General features: G+C 43.2%; 1 protein-coding gene across 4 annotated transcripts in view; it reads left to right on the top strand.

Moving 5' to 3' along the window:
* Nucleotides 1-1,366: 1,366 nt before the first annotated feature.
* The window catches only part of LOC118411024 (methylcytosine dioxygenase TET3-like), a 45,816-nt gene continuing 33,166 nt past the window's right edge, over nucleotides 1,367-14,016 (top strand). For 2 of the 4 annotated variants that reach the window (XM_035813026.1, XM_035813024.1), the window contains exons 1-3: nucleotides 1,367-2,029; nucleotides 2,935-3,749; nucleotides 11,715-11,771. In XM_035813026.1, coding sequence (XP_035668919.1) covers nucleotides 2,952-3,749; nucleotides 11,715-11,771 — 855 coding nt within the window. In that variant the 5' untranslated portion in view covers nucleotides 1,367-2,029; nucleotides 2,935-2,951. Of the gene's footprint in view, nucleotides 2,030-2,934; nucleotides 3,750-11,094; nucleotides 11,241-11,287; nucleotides 11,515-11,714; nucleotides 11,772-14,016 lie in introns of those variants that run through there. The other 2 variants (XM_035813027.1, XM_035813028.1) reach the window with 2 other exon arrangements.

The raw sequence follows: 14,016 nt of genomic DNA, 5'->3' as shown, positions 1-14,016 counted from the left end.
ATCGATGTACAATGGCTAAAATGAATCAAAAAGAGATTTGCAGTGATAAAAAGTGCGTTTCTGTACGTGTCATGTAGGTATGTGTCATGTTACATGTTTATAAATGTATTAAGACTTGAATGATATACTAGTAATATGCGTCTCTGTTGTCTGTCATCTGTCCCTAACCTTTTCCCTTGTGACTTTAATATTAAAGAAGCGGCCTGCAGGTCGATTTCAGCTTCTCGTGAATAAGCAACCCCCACCCACACAAACTCGTTTCCAATCCATGCAATCACGTGGAGCTGTGCGAACGGGAGGAAAGCACGCGCTAACGTGCATATCGACCGCGACGTATAATTAATCCGGGATCGGCACGGGAAAATCGATCGGTGCGTACGCACTAAAAGACACGTATCGAATGGGCAAATAAGGCGATACTTCGTGTCCCTCAAGGGAAGGCACGACCCAGACATTAATAATTCAACCAATCGTTTAAGGGGCGATCGGCCTTTTTACTGTAAACTCGGAAATCGGGCGATATCATCTAACCCCTGCACGTCATCGTGTACAGTACACGTCACTGCTACTGTATAATACATAGCCTACCGGCGGTGGGCGTTAGATGGCTTTATTCTTTAAAAAAAAGAAAGCTGATGGCAAATTCAGTTGCTAACGTATATTTGTCTGCTTTTATTTGCGAAAGTTGCACAGATTTTTCTTGTTTTTTTCTTGTTGGTCTAACTCTTAAACAAATCCTAGTTCTATGAACTGCCAGTCTTCTGATGAAGAGGAAAGCATTTGAAAGAAATTTGGCAACAGAAGAATTAAAATTCCACATCGTACGATGAAGTGATATATCATGACCGGTCACTATTTTCGCCAAAAAGTGTTTTCCCGGTGGCTCAACTGGCTGCAGCAATACTAGGATACTCGGTTCAAATACTGGGGAGGGCATCGATTGGTTCGGGCTGCCCATCTTTAGGAAAGGTCCCGTGTTCGAGAAGGTGCCTCCCGCGCAACCTCTCCCTGTAATAAATATATCCTGTTACAGAAACATTAAGAAAACCTGCTGCCAATTGTACCACTAGGCATCACACACGGTGAACGACAATGACCTTTACTGCATATTCCTGTCCAACGTGGGCTAAATGCATTGAGTTAGATAACTTGAATATAGGTGTAAAGGGGTTACATTTTATATCATCTAAAATCTACAGAGTCTCTTCTCTCTTTTTAAATTAAAACTTGTGTAAACAAGTTTACAGAGCTTTCCCATTACTTTGTACTTCATCAACAACATATCCACTAAATCTGTGCCTTACGCAGATTCAGAAAATGGCGCGAAAAAAAAAGAGACCGGGCTGGCTGGTGTGAGGTCATGTTAGTTGTGCCCGCCCGCCTGGTGTGAAGATTTACTAGCATTAGGGCAGCAATCGATCACAGAGTGGAGGGGCCTTTTGTCGTGTCGTCTGTGTCACGAAACGCGCCGGTTCGCCGTCTACGAGACTCGATCCACATTCCGGACCAAACTCACGGTTCCACGGAACGTCACCGACTGACGGGAATCGTCGTCGCAGGAATCCTGGCGGATATTGGCGAGGGATCCTAAAGGCAAACCGCACGGCGACAGCCAATGGTTCCCTCCCCCCGGAGGGACGTGCCGTGTCACCTAACTACTTTGCATAACCTCCTGCTTGTTGTAGGGAACGTTTTGGTGGTTGACCCGCCGTTGACAACGCGACGTCAGCGTCGTAACTTCTGGCTTGTTGGTGTACTACCCCGACACGGTGGGATCACTTACAAGTACACAGTTATTCCAGGGGTGCTAGCAAATCAAAGAGGCAGTCTGTCCTTGGGGAGGCTATGTCGGCCGGGACGAAAGTAACCCACGGTTTCTGAGTGACAGCTGTATAGGAACCACAAGACGCACCGAAGGACCGTTTATCAATGGACAATATTCGTGTACTAAAGCGGCCACAACGCGGACAGAATATCGGCGATCCAGTAAAGATACGGCCAAACTGCTGCTGCACAGTGCCACGCAGCTGTAAGTCAAGTTTTCCTGTTTGTCTTAGAGATTGTGAGGGGGAGTCGCCATTTGTTGTGCGGCGCGGATTTTGTTGTGGAATTTGGAAAAGACACGTGCCCAGGCAGTCCGTAACTCCGGGCCCTTCACACAGTCGTGAGTATTATTGTGAAGGGTGTGCAATATGCTTTCCATGGTGTGTCCCGACGCATGTGCTTTCTTCACAGTCCCACACTTCGCAACCAGCTATGATATCGTTGACAAGTAGGTGTGAAGCCATAAACGGTAAGTAGGTATAAAGAGAGGGGCGTCTCTAAAATGAACTTGTTAATTCGTCAACAGATTAGAGGGAGGCGCCCCATCATTTCGTCCCTTCCGGTGAAAGATTTTAATTTTATAGACTCCCGACGGACGACCGGTACAGTGATCTGAAACCATAGGATTTCCAGTCATACTCAGAAGAACTGTGTGGATAAAAACGATTTGATTTGCGTTCTGAAAAACGTTGGCCCGCCTGACCTCATGAATTTCCGCCCAGGCCGTTTTAGTCCGGCTCGCCGCGGCAAAAGGCGATTAATTTGTAAGGCAAGCCGCAAAATCGAAGTCTCTGGGCGCAAGAGAAGCGGTTGGATTACCAGTCCTCACCAATCCATGCAGCTGGAGATAGTATTAGTTGTATTGACGTGAATTCCGCCTGAATAAATTATGGGTACGGCGCGCTTCGTGTGGGAAAGGCGACCCCGGGTCCCCCACCAGACTTGATTCACAGATCGATCAGTAACTGCTTATTGTTTTCCTCTGCACGCTTCTGTTTGCCGGAGGTCAGAATGCTAGACGGTTTGGCCGAGCGCCAGGTCTGCGGGCCGGCTGACTGGCAGTTGATACCCAGGCTTTTGTATCACGTGCGTCTGTTGGTTATATTCCAGGTCCGCTGAGGTGAGACATGGGCGACATCCACGGCAGGCCGGAGCCGGCGGCCAGGACAGAAAGTCTGGTGGAGTCGCTCATCCGGCAGACCCTGCTGGGGGAAACAGGTGAGGAACCAGGCTCCCAGGGGACACTGCTGGGGGACATGCCCCCAGGGAGCGTGGAAAAGGCCATTCACCTTGATAGAGTCATTCTCAATGCGGGTCGAAAGTTCTCTGGGAGTCTGACACGGGGTGAGAGCGAGAACAGTACACGCGATGCCCCTGAACTTGGGAACTCCAGTCACGGGACGACGGGGAAGTTTCCCAAGGTTGCTCGCAAGTCCAATTCCGCGCAGGAAGTGAGGAGAGCGCACCGGAGCAAACCTGCCAGCAGCAAGAAGGCCAGGGATGTAAACAAAGGTGGGATGGAGGTGTGCCCATTACCTACTGACCCTGGTATTTCCCAGTTGGAAGGGGGCCAAGTGGCTGCCACAGTTGGCAGGGATGCTGCGCTCTCTCCTGGGCAACAGCCAGTAAAGCAGGAGATCTCGCCGGCCTCTTCTGATGACATCACCGGGTCTTCTCCCGACTCCGAGAGCACGAGGTCTGTCACCAGTCCGCGGAGCGAGGATTCCTCCCTGACGACCAATCAGGGCAGCAGCAATGGTGTCTGCAGCCCCGTCCTGTCGGCGCCCAGGAAGAAGAGGAAGAGGTGCGGCGCGTGCGAACCATGCACCCGGAAGGAGAACTGTGGAGAGTGCTCCAGCTGCAAGAACAGGAAGACTGGACACCAGATCTGCAAGCTGAGGAAGTGCACGGAACTCAAGAAAAAGGTGGGTTTTGAGACATTTGTATGTCTGTCTATGTATATATATATATACGGCCTCCGATCCTTTTGTCAATATTGACTATGGTAAAATCCCTATCAGCCCTACAGCGTCGGCAGGTGACAGACCTTGTGTCTGTCTGCAAACATGATAACGAGAAAAGGCCTTCATGGATTGTCTTCATGTTTGGTTTGGGGGAAAGGTCTTGATGAATCCTCTTAATGGTTAGCTTTTTTGGTCCCTAGCAGCCTTCTAAGGTACTGCGGTGGAACTTCCAATTTTGATATCGTGAGTTCTGGGGATACTATTGTCATGAGTTTTAAGTGGTAGATATAAAATGACTTTTCGTACTATTGTAACTGGAAGAAAACACACTAGTTTAAGATAGAAACTGCTTTGTCACTTCCTGTCTCATGAATAATGTGTGATTTAGGTGAATGGCAACTTGGCAAATGTGAAATGTGACATGTTTAACATATGTTTAGAAAAGTGATAAAAGTTATTGTGGAGGACAACGACAATGAATGGAGATACTTAGTCACATACTATATGCCCCATCAATACAATTGTTAAGTAGGCAGAGTGTCTACCTTGCATTCTGTAGGTCATGAGTTTGTTCCCCCTCCTGAGTCATACCGAAGACTTAAAAATTCTTCTTAGCAGAACTTTCTATTTTGATATCTTGTGTTTTGGACATGCTTTATGGTCATGATTTTAAGTGGTCAATAGCTCTTGGGGCTGAGAGTAAGTGCTGTAGGGTTGCAATTGGGCCACCTAGCTGCTTTTTGCGAACTACAGGGACCAAGTCATATTTTTTAACAACTTGTGTTCTTTGGGTAGAGAAGATGATGAACTGATGTATATATGCAAATGAGGACTTAAGTTACAGAATTAATGAGGAAATTGTGATATGTCACTCATAAAGGTTAACGCCAATTGACAAAGATATGAGGTTGTGGAACTCTAGTTTTTTGGTTAAGTCATAGGCATGTTGTTCTCAGCTGCAATTTTCTCCTCCTCAACCGCTCATTTGTATGTGTCAGCTGCAATATTAAGGGACATTAGTCTCACAGCAGATTGCTTGGGTAGACCTGTCACTGTTGTAAGGGCCAAGGTCAATGTCACACAGGGCAGATCCTACATATAGGTCATGCACGCATGCATCTTCTTTTTCAGTTAGATTTTGAAATTGGAATGTTTTAGTTATTAGAGTTAGAAACATTCTCTTGTGAGAAATGTATAGCAGCAACTTGAATACATGTAGCTCCACTGGGTACTGTAACAATACAGAGCTACAATAAAATCTAGAGTTTCATGACTTAGTAGCTTGGTCAAATTATGTTAACCATATCAAGTGATGTCTCATAAAACATTTATCGATTATAATGAAATTGAGGTCACAAGTTGTTTTAAGTATGAAGTCTTATACTAGCAAAGAAGGCTACTGTAGCATTCCCTCATATATTATGTTAATGACAGATACTTAATCTTACTTTTACTGGCTAGAGGCACCTGCATGCTTTTCTCCATTCCATGTAAATGGTGCTTTAATTGCAGGCTCTATGTCTGTCAGGAGGCCCGGTAACGCTTAACGGTAAATTCAGGAGGCCTGGTAACGCTTAACGGTAAATTCAGAAAGAGTTACAAAGCATAACTGTACAGTAACATTGACGTGCATTCTTATTCATACAACGCTGGAGTAGTTATATCAATGGGTGAAAATATCCGACTAATGACATTGTGAGAAGAAAAAGGTGCCCAGAACCCGGAGGAAGGACAGGGACAATGTCCAAGGCATCTGTACATTGACGGAGGCAGAGTTCCCGGCCCGCCACAGAGACGGCGGTAGCAAATTTCTTATGGGGGGATGGAACTATTGTTTCAGCACATGGAGCGCTGAAGGCGTAACGCATCTCAGGGGGGTCCGGGGGTATGCTCCCCCGGGAAATTTTCAAAATCAAGACCCTCCTAAATGCTTTTCCTGCATTTTTTCGGCAAATTTTGCCGACAGACTAAGCTAGGTTGATTTTGACATTTTCATCAAATTACACATGGCTACAGCTTTGACCTCCACCCCCAGAGTCCCCGACATATTTTTACCATTTTGAGCTCGGAAGGCACGAGACGTTGCAATATAAGTTCGGGGAAATTTTAAAATATGGACCGTCTGAAACGCCATTTGCTGCATTTTGAAGGACAAATTTTGCTGTAAGACAAAGTTAAATTAAATGACATTTTATTAGAGAGGAAAGGTTTTTTGTGCAACGACCCACGCCCCTAACATATTTTCGCCATGTTGTCGTGATCGCCGAAGGCGCAAGCCGTCGCAAGGGAGGTCCGGAGAAACCTCATTTTCTGTATTCTAGGAGTACTTTTTGCCCGAAATTAAGCTAAGTTTGACACTGAAATCTGTATGAATGCTAAAGTTTTTGGGGGCGAAGCTTCCGCAACATATTCTACCATGTCCAGAGCCGAAGGCCGGGAGGCTCGGAGAAATTTTGAAATCTGGACCCATTGAAACGCCATTTCCTGCATTTTCAGGTGTTCTATCTGACATTTGACTTCGTGGGTATAACGGGCTACGAAGAATTTCTTGGTAACGGATAACAAATAACGATTAATGTTGAATTAAAATGACCAATAACGCTTTGACGAATAATATACTGATAACGATTAAAGTTGAATTAGAGCGGTTCGGTGACGATTAACGGTTAATTAAAATGGCTCGTAACGCTTAACGGAAAAAGGCATGCAGACCCTCTAACAAGGAGCCCCAGTTAGGACTAGGTTCAAGCATTTCCAAACCAGCCCTGGTCGGAATGATTGCAGAAACGAAAAATAAAAGTGTTTATCAAGGAATATACACGAAATATGCTCATGACCATTTCCTTTACTACTCCGTGTCTTTTGTTCTTTTGATATCATATTTTTCGTTTCCAAAAGCTGGTTAGGAATTGGGACCTAAGCCTAAACTAACAAGGCTGATACTCAGGCTAGTCCATTGGGCAACCTCAGCCAAAAGGTAGGTTGCCCTTGAACATTTGCCCGCATGGCAAAGGTCCTGACCTGAGCTCTGTAAATGAATTCTACTTGCCAATCTCTGTAAATGAAATCTTCTTTGTAAAGCTTTAAAGGTAATTACGGTAGGCACAATTAATTATTCAGTCACTCTGTTTTTTTTTAAGCACGCACATTTTTTACTGCTTATTTTCATCTTGCACTCTCCAAGAATCCTGACCGATACCTAAGCTGTTTATCAGGAAACGTGAAGATGTTTGCTACACACCACGTCAATGCGGGAAAATGTGTAGGAAAGTAGAGGCCAGCTCCTCTGCAGTTCCGAGTAAAACCACAGGTGGAGTTATTGATCCTTTGCTTGGCTTGGTGAGACTTGAGCACAAGAAAAGAAAAGTTTACCATTTAAATGGTCCCTTGATACTCATTCATCATCCAACAGCCACGCTGAGTCAGTTTTATATGCTCAGCATTGCTTGCTTGAAATTTCACTGTTTCATTCTTCGTTTACTAAGACACTTGACTGAAAAATTACCCTCCCTGTACAATTACAGGGAAGAATCCCATAAAGTTAAGAATACCAATGTGCACATTGAAAATGTGCAACTCATTTTGATACAAATTTCCACACAATTCACACACTCAGAAGTAAACTACAGACAGTGCGAATACACCGTCATAGATAATGGCATTATTTGCCGGGCCCTTTGCAATACCCACATCTACCAGCATTCAGTGGGATCCATGAAGTGGTCTTTCTGTCTATTGCACATTTGCAGCTTACTTTTGTTCCCTTTTCCTTGAATAGAGAGCAGCTAACAGTTTAGCACCTTAATGAAACTGCCATTAATGAATGCTGGATGGCCATTGTGATGGCTGGTAGCTGAAAGACTCTTGTGCTCCATTAGTTCTTGTTTTCTTGTCTACCAGCAGGGCACTGGGTTTGCCTATGGTGACCTTTTGATCTGGTCGTTTTCTGAGGGTCTGCATGCTCTTTTCTGTAAGGCGTAGGCAGCCTATTTCTATTTCCCGTAACTCGTAGGGAAGGGAAAACCGTCTTATTTACGTAATTCGTAGCGAGGCGACCAAATTTAGCATAATTGCCTTCCTTGATTTAGCGTAATACGTAGGGGGTTCTTCTGAATTCAGCGTAAATTGTTGTTAGGACCCCCCAAGCAGACCCTCTTTTCTGTCTCCATAGCAGTTACAACCCTGAGGTATAGCACTTGCAGGCAGCTTTTCTCTTAGTCAGCAAAATGGTCAATGGACAGAAGAAGCACAAACAACAAAGCACCTGGTCATTTAAGATGGACTCATGCAGAGTAAAACTGGAGGTAACACAAATGTCAAGGAGTCAGGCATGGGGCAGTTTAGCAGTCTTGCTGCTAATTTGTCATTTTTATTTTGGCACAGGCTCTAAATTGTACAGTCGAGAACCACAAAGTATCACCAGCCAAGCCAGTCAGTTGTTAGTTTGGCAGTCTTAGCTGCTTATTTGTCATTTTTATTTTGGCACAGGCTCTAACTTGTACATTTGAGAACCACAAAGTATTACCAGCCAAGCCAGTTATTACTTTATTATTATTGTTATTATTGTTTCTTCTTGATGTTGATATCTTTTCGTGACTTAAACTTTAGATGAACAGGCACATGGATACAGTGCAGAAGGAGGGAAATATTATAAAACTTAGTGTCTTACGTCTTATCTTATGTCTAATCTTACGTCTTATCAAGAATGCTCCTAGTGCTCTTAGCTTTAAAAGACCATAGCAGGCAATGTTGTTTTCTTAAGGTCTAAAGACTAAAGATCACAATCTTTCCCATCAAACTGGAATGTATGGTTTAACATTTACTTTAGACTTGACAGAAAGCTCACAGAAAGTTCTATCATCACCATACTGATTGCGATGTCTGTGTATCGTATACATTGGTTCAAGTAGGGAAGTTCTTTGGCCTGATTTCTAGGGACATCAATTTGGTGTGATTTTTCCATCGCGTATGATTTTGTCATGGATGGAGAAGGTAGATACTGGTCCAGTTACATGCTCTTAAATGCTTTTTCTGCTGAAAAATGAAAGGATCTCCTTGCAGCAAATAAGATTGCGTAGAATGATGTGATTTAATTTCCTGGCCAGTGAAAAGTAAGCTTGGGCCTGTAGTTTAAAAAAAAAAACGTTTTGGGCAAGTTTTTTTTAAAACTTCTTTAACTCTGTGTTGCTGACTGGGTTGTTTATTCCTCTAACCTGTCCCACAAAACAATCCAAACACATGTCTCCTTGTTAGGGTAGTGTGAATGTAAGCAGAGTCACTGTACTACGTAGTGTCTGGGAATAAACCACCCTCCAAGAATGCACAGTGTTGTAACTTTCCGTGCAACGGAGTGATCACTGGACCAACCCACAACGCTTACTTCTACAAGCTGTCACTCCGTTCTCTTAACAACCAACAAGGCATGCCAGACAGACACACTCTCTCCGTGATGAGTGGTTGCGGAGTATTTTGGCAAGTCTTACCTTGACCTCGTCTTGCCCTCCGACCTTGCACCCCTTCGGCGTTGACAGTGGAACAGTCCCAGACAGGGGTTGCCCTTTGGTCATCCTGCCAACCCAACTGGTAAGGGCGAAGGCAGCAGCAACACTAAACACCAGAGAAGTCCTGGGGCATTACTGACAACCTTTCTAAACATAGAAACTGGTTTAATGGCTGTAGAGTCTGACCTTTCAGGCATCAACCGACTTTTCTAAAGGGAGTTGAGAGGCAGATATTTACAAGTCTTTGAATATTGGAAGTGAAACAGATAGTACACTCTGGATATGATTATTTGTACATTCTCTAATTGTACGGAGAAGGCAAGATGTAAACAAAGGTAGGAAAAAGTTCTAAGGGTCTCAGAGGGAAGGCCACAGTAAGAGAAAACAGGCTGTGCATGTTGCTGTGATGCTTAATTAATGATGCATAATTGTTTTTGGTAACATCTGTATGTTTGTGTATCTACGTATGTATGCGGACGAACAGCATAATTCGAGAAGGCCCGGATGGATTGTATTGATATTTTGTGTGTGAGCAAGTCCTGATGAGTCCTTAATGAGATTTTGGGCCTCTTCGCAGCTTGTAACGGTACTGCAGTAGAAGTTTGATTGAGAGGCTTTGATTCCTAGATTTCCTCAATAGAAATGTTCAACTGCCGGGTCACTATCAACAAAGGAATTAAAGGTGCAAAGTTAAATTTTGATTTATATATTGATAATGTAAGATAAGATTAGATAAGTTTGGATAAGAGCTTTATTTAGCCATTGGCAGAATTGCGATCAAATTACAAATGATTGTGGGATCACCAGAAGAAGTAGTAGGCATTTCTATTTTTCTGTTAAAAAATTCTTAAAAATTTTTGAATATTGTCCCCAAAAGAATTGCTTTTTTTATTGATTTGTTACAAGACTTAGTTGTGCAGTATTTGCCACTCAGTTCTATGTCGATGCGACTTCAAGTTCTCTTACATGCTTTTGAATTTACAACTTTATAGTTTCTATAGGAACCATATAGCATCATAGCAACAGTGTCAGTAGCTTTTATTATTTATATGATATTATATGTACAAGGCTCGACATACTGGGTGCATGTGCACCCTGGAGCACCCAAAATTGGACCTGTGCACCCAATTTTTTCACTCACGGGTGCACCCAAAATTTCCTTAGGTTTACATATGTAAGGATATTAAAGTATACTAGAAAACATCATATTCTTCACATTTCTATCCATGTCTGTCATGGTACTTGTTTTATGTGGTGCACCCAAAAAAATTTTGCTGCACCCAATTTTTTAAGCTGGGTGCACCAGTATCCCAAAAATGAATTTCGAGCCCTGTATGTACCAAATGATTTTAGTGTAATAGCTAGATACTGTATGGATAGAGCTGCATTCAAATCACTTACTTATCCTCTTCCTCCCTGGAGAGAGACAATTTGCCCCTCCCTCAAATGACCCAAATCTTTTTGCTTCTTTATGTGATAACCCTGCTTGATACTGCATAGATACTATTGTTCGCATTTTTTGAGAATTGAACAATCCCCTACTACCCATTGCTGTATAGCTACGGATATTTTTTCTTAGACCCCCTTCTAGCACATGTTATTTCCCTTCTAACAAATGATAACGGTAGATCCCTATCATGCCAGATAAATCTAGTGTTATAAGTAAGTAGACCATAATGTACAGAAACTATCCCTCAAAGAGGGACTTTCTATCTCAAAATCTACCCCAGATAGAGTGGTATCATCTTCCTGGATGTGCTTTAGGTGATACGGTTCTCCTTACCCCTATAAAAGGAATGTATACAAATGTCAGCCAATCAGGGCGCGGCTCTCTGTTTGGCTATTTGCAGAGGGTATTGGCTGACATAATGGTGGCCTGCACAGCCGAGTGCTGAAAATTAATGGACAGCTGCCGGGGCCATTGTGCCGGAAGATGAGGCCAGAGTGAATTGTAGGTCTTAACTGGTGCATTTTTAGTGCCTTCCGAATGTTGTAAGGGATTGAGTGTGTCTGTGGGGATGTGGGGCCCTCGTTGGTTGCTGTGGTTTGCTCTTAATACACTGGAAAGGGTCAGAGGGATGTGCTTGGGCCGGCAGTAGCCATCTTGGAAAGGTTGCCCCCAAAGCCCCACCAAGGATTTTCCCATGACACTGGCATGTGGCAGCGTATTAGTCAGGAGAGGCAGTTGTAATTTGGATCTGTGGGTTTTATCCCTGTGTTAGGAGGTAAAAAGGATTGTTGGATATTTCTAGTGTGGTAGAGGTGTAAGGGAAATGTTGTGTTTGCTTTGTGTGTAGGCAAAAATATTTGCTGTAGTGCAATATGGTGCCACGGAGGGTCATCTTGTGCACAGAGTGCATTGTGTCCATAGTGCATCCGAATTTTCTGTTTTCCTTCGGTGTTAAATGTCTGTTTCTCTTTTCAGGTTGGGACAACAAGCAGTGGCATGGAGCAGAGGACAAAGAAGGCTCAGACAAAAACGGTATTGTCCTGCTGTATAATTTTGTCCTTTATTCCCAAAGTTTTCCCATTGCTCGTGACCGTGCTGGTAATCTATCATGACCCTACAGCCACAACCCCCCCCCCCCTCCACCTATGCTTATGTTTGCACGTAAGCCAGTATCATTGTTCCCACACATTATATCTGCTACAGATACTGATTAGGAGATGTCAACAATTGCTACAGAATTAACTCACCAGTAGAGAATCATCCTATAAATTTGGAACCCGCTCCCTCGGAATGGGTAACCCTGCAGAGCTTTATAATTTTGGGGCCCACATGCATGTACTGTTGAAGCCTGAGTTGTGTAAAACAATGTCCATGTTCCATAAACACATAGAATATTCCATTTGTTAAGGTTCCCAAAAAAGGTGCCTTTAGAATATGGCAGATTTATTGTGAAGAATACACTATCACTATGATATATAACATGATATACTATAGTACTCTATACATTAATGTATGTATGTATGATATTTTCTTCTGTTGGAGGAGTTGTGCCCAATTGTTTGCTGTTTATTGATGACTTCCAGCATGTCTCATCAATCTTGCAAGCTTGCCTAGTCCTTGTAATTTGAAATCAATGATGCTTTCAGAGCTTTTATGTTGGACTGCATAATGTGTGCGTGATCCAAACATATTCTTGTATACCTTTTTCTTCTGGTATTTGAGTAAATACTACCGTTGCTTATGCTCCCATTCCTGTGCCAGAACTTCTTGTTTATTCATGTGGTGAATCCCGGCTTCTTTTCTTTTTTCCTGGCCATGCAGAGTCCAATTATTTCAAGGTCAGCCTTTCTTTGTGGTCAGTTTGACTTCTTGCGACAAAAGCCTCTTGTCTTTCTGGTGAACAGTCATTTTTCAACACGGTGGCGGACACAATGAGAGCCATTCTCACCGTGAACCATTTTTTACCCATTTTAAGGCATAAGTATTGTTCAGTTGCTGGATTGTAGTTAACGTTACTATGCTCCAAGGCTCACTGTACAACCATTCTTGGTATGTAGCCCTGTACAGAAAGATCAGTGGTGGCCGTGAGAAGGCAACATATTATTTTCATGTTCCGCTTTAGGAATGCAGATAACTCATTGTTGACCTGTATTAGAGTCAGGTTTGAAACTAATCAGACTAGCTTCCGTTTCCTGGCCATTTACATGTGTAAAGAATTGACACTTTTCAATCTACCTGGTTTTGTAAGGTAGAAAATTTTGTTGCCACCATGTTGTAATCATTGTGGTAAATGAATGGAATATTTAAGTCCTTTCACAGGGAATGGTGATAATTCTTCCCTAAGCATGTTAGGTTTGGCCTTTTTCTTGCTTTTAGACAAAACTATAAAACTACCTTGCTTGAACCTTGTTAGGTTATAGAAAAAAGGAGGGGCATGGGACATATGGAATAGTAATATTTCCATCCAAATATAGAAAGATGTGACTTTTATGGAGACCCAGTTACAGTGGTGGCCATGATTGACTGGCATGCAAGCCATATAGCACATGCTCTTGCCCATTCCTATTAGTAGGCTGCTGGGGAAAGAAAAGCAGTATGGTTACATCCAGGCACTCATACAAGTGCTAATGAAGCTAGGATCAGGCATTGTTTGTGTTTTGGGGGGCTTGAGAGCCCCGGGGGAGGCCATTATTGTCTTGGCTCTAATGTTGTACAAATATTGCAGGCGCGAAAGCCTGTTGTTCAAGGTGATTTCTGTCTGAAAGGCCATGGTAGTGCCCCTCCTATCTGAGCATCTTTAGTTAACTGCCATAAACCACTGCCTACTGCCCAGCTGCGGGTCTTTAGTAGACTGCTTGATAATGTAAACAGCCCCCTGATGAGGCCCCACCTAATTAATGCAGACTGTGCCCCACTTTCAGGGGAGGTTTTGCTCATCAAACCAGAACATGTTTAAATCCCTGCTTGAAGATTTCTCATCGGAAATATGTGGCAAATATTGCTGGTATTTTCATGAAATTATACTGCATGGCTGTTGGAAATTCTGGGGTATTTGTTTTGTACAGTGGGGAGCGTTTGTTTTGTGTGGAAAATTCAACAAAAGGACCAATGTGTGTTTTGCCTAAGCTGGTCTAAGAAAAATGGCATGTAAAATTTGACCTTTGAAAGCATATGTCTTGAAAAATGTTGCACTATTCAGTGGACATATGACCATAGCTGTCTTATTTCATTTTTCCCCCAACAACGTACCTGTATTAAAGGGTCTAGCTGTCCTTTT

Source organism: Branchiostoma floridae, chromosome 3 (genome assembly GCF_000003815.2).
Source record: "Branchiostoma floridae strain S238N-H82 chromosome 3, Bfl_VNyyK, whole genome shotgun sequence".
NCBI lineage: Eukaryota > Metazoa > Chordata > Leptocardii > Amphioxiformes > Branchiostomatidae > Branchiostoma > Branchiostoma floridae.
Note: the sequence above shows the minus strand (reverse complement) of the source record. Positions and strands in the feature narration are given on the sequence as shown.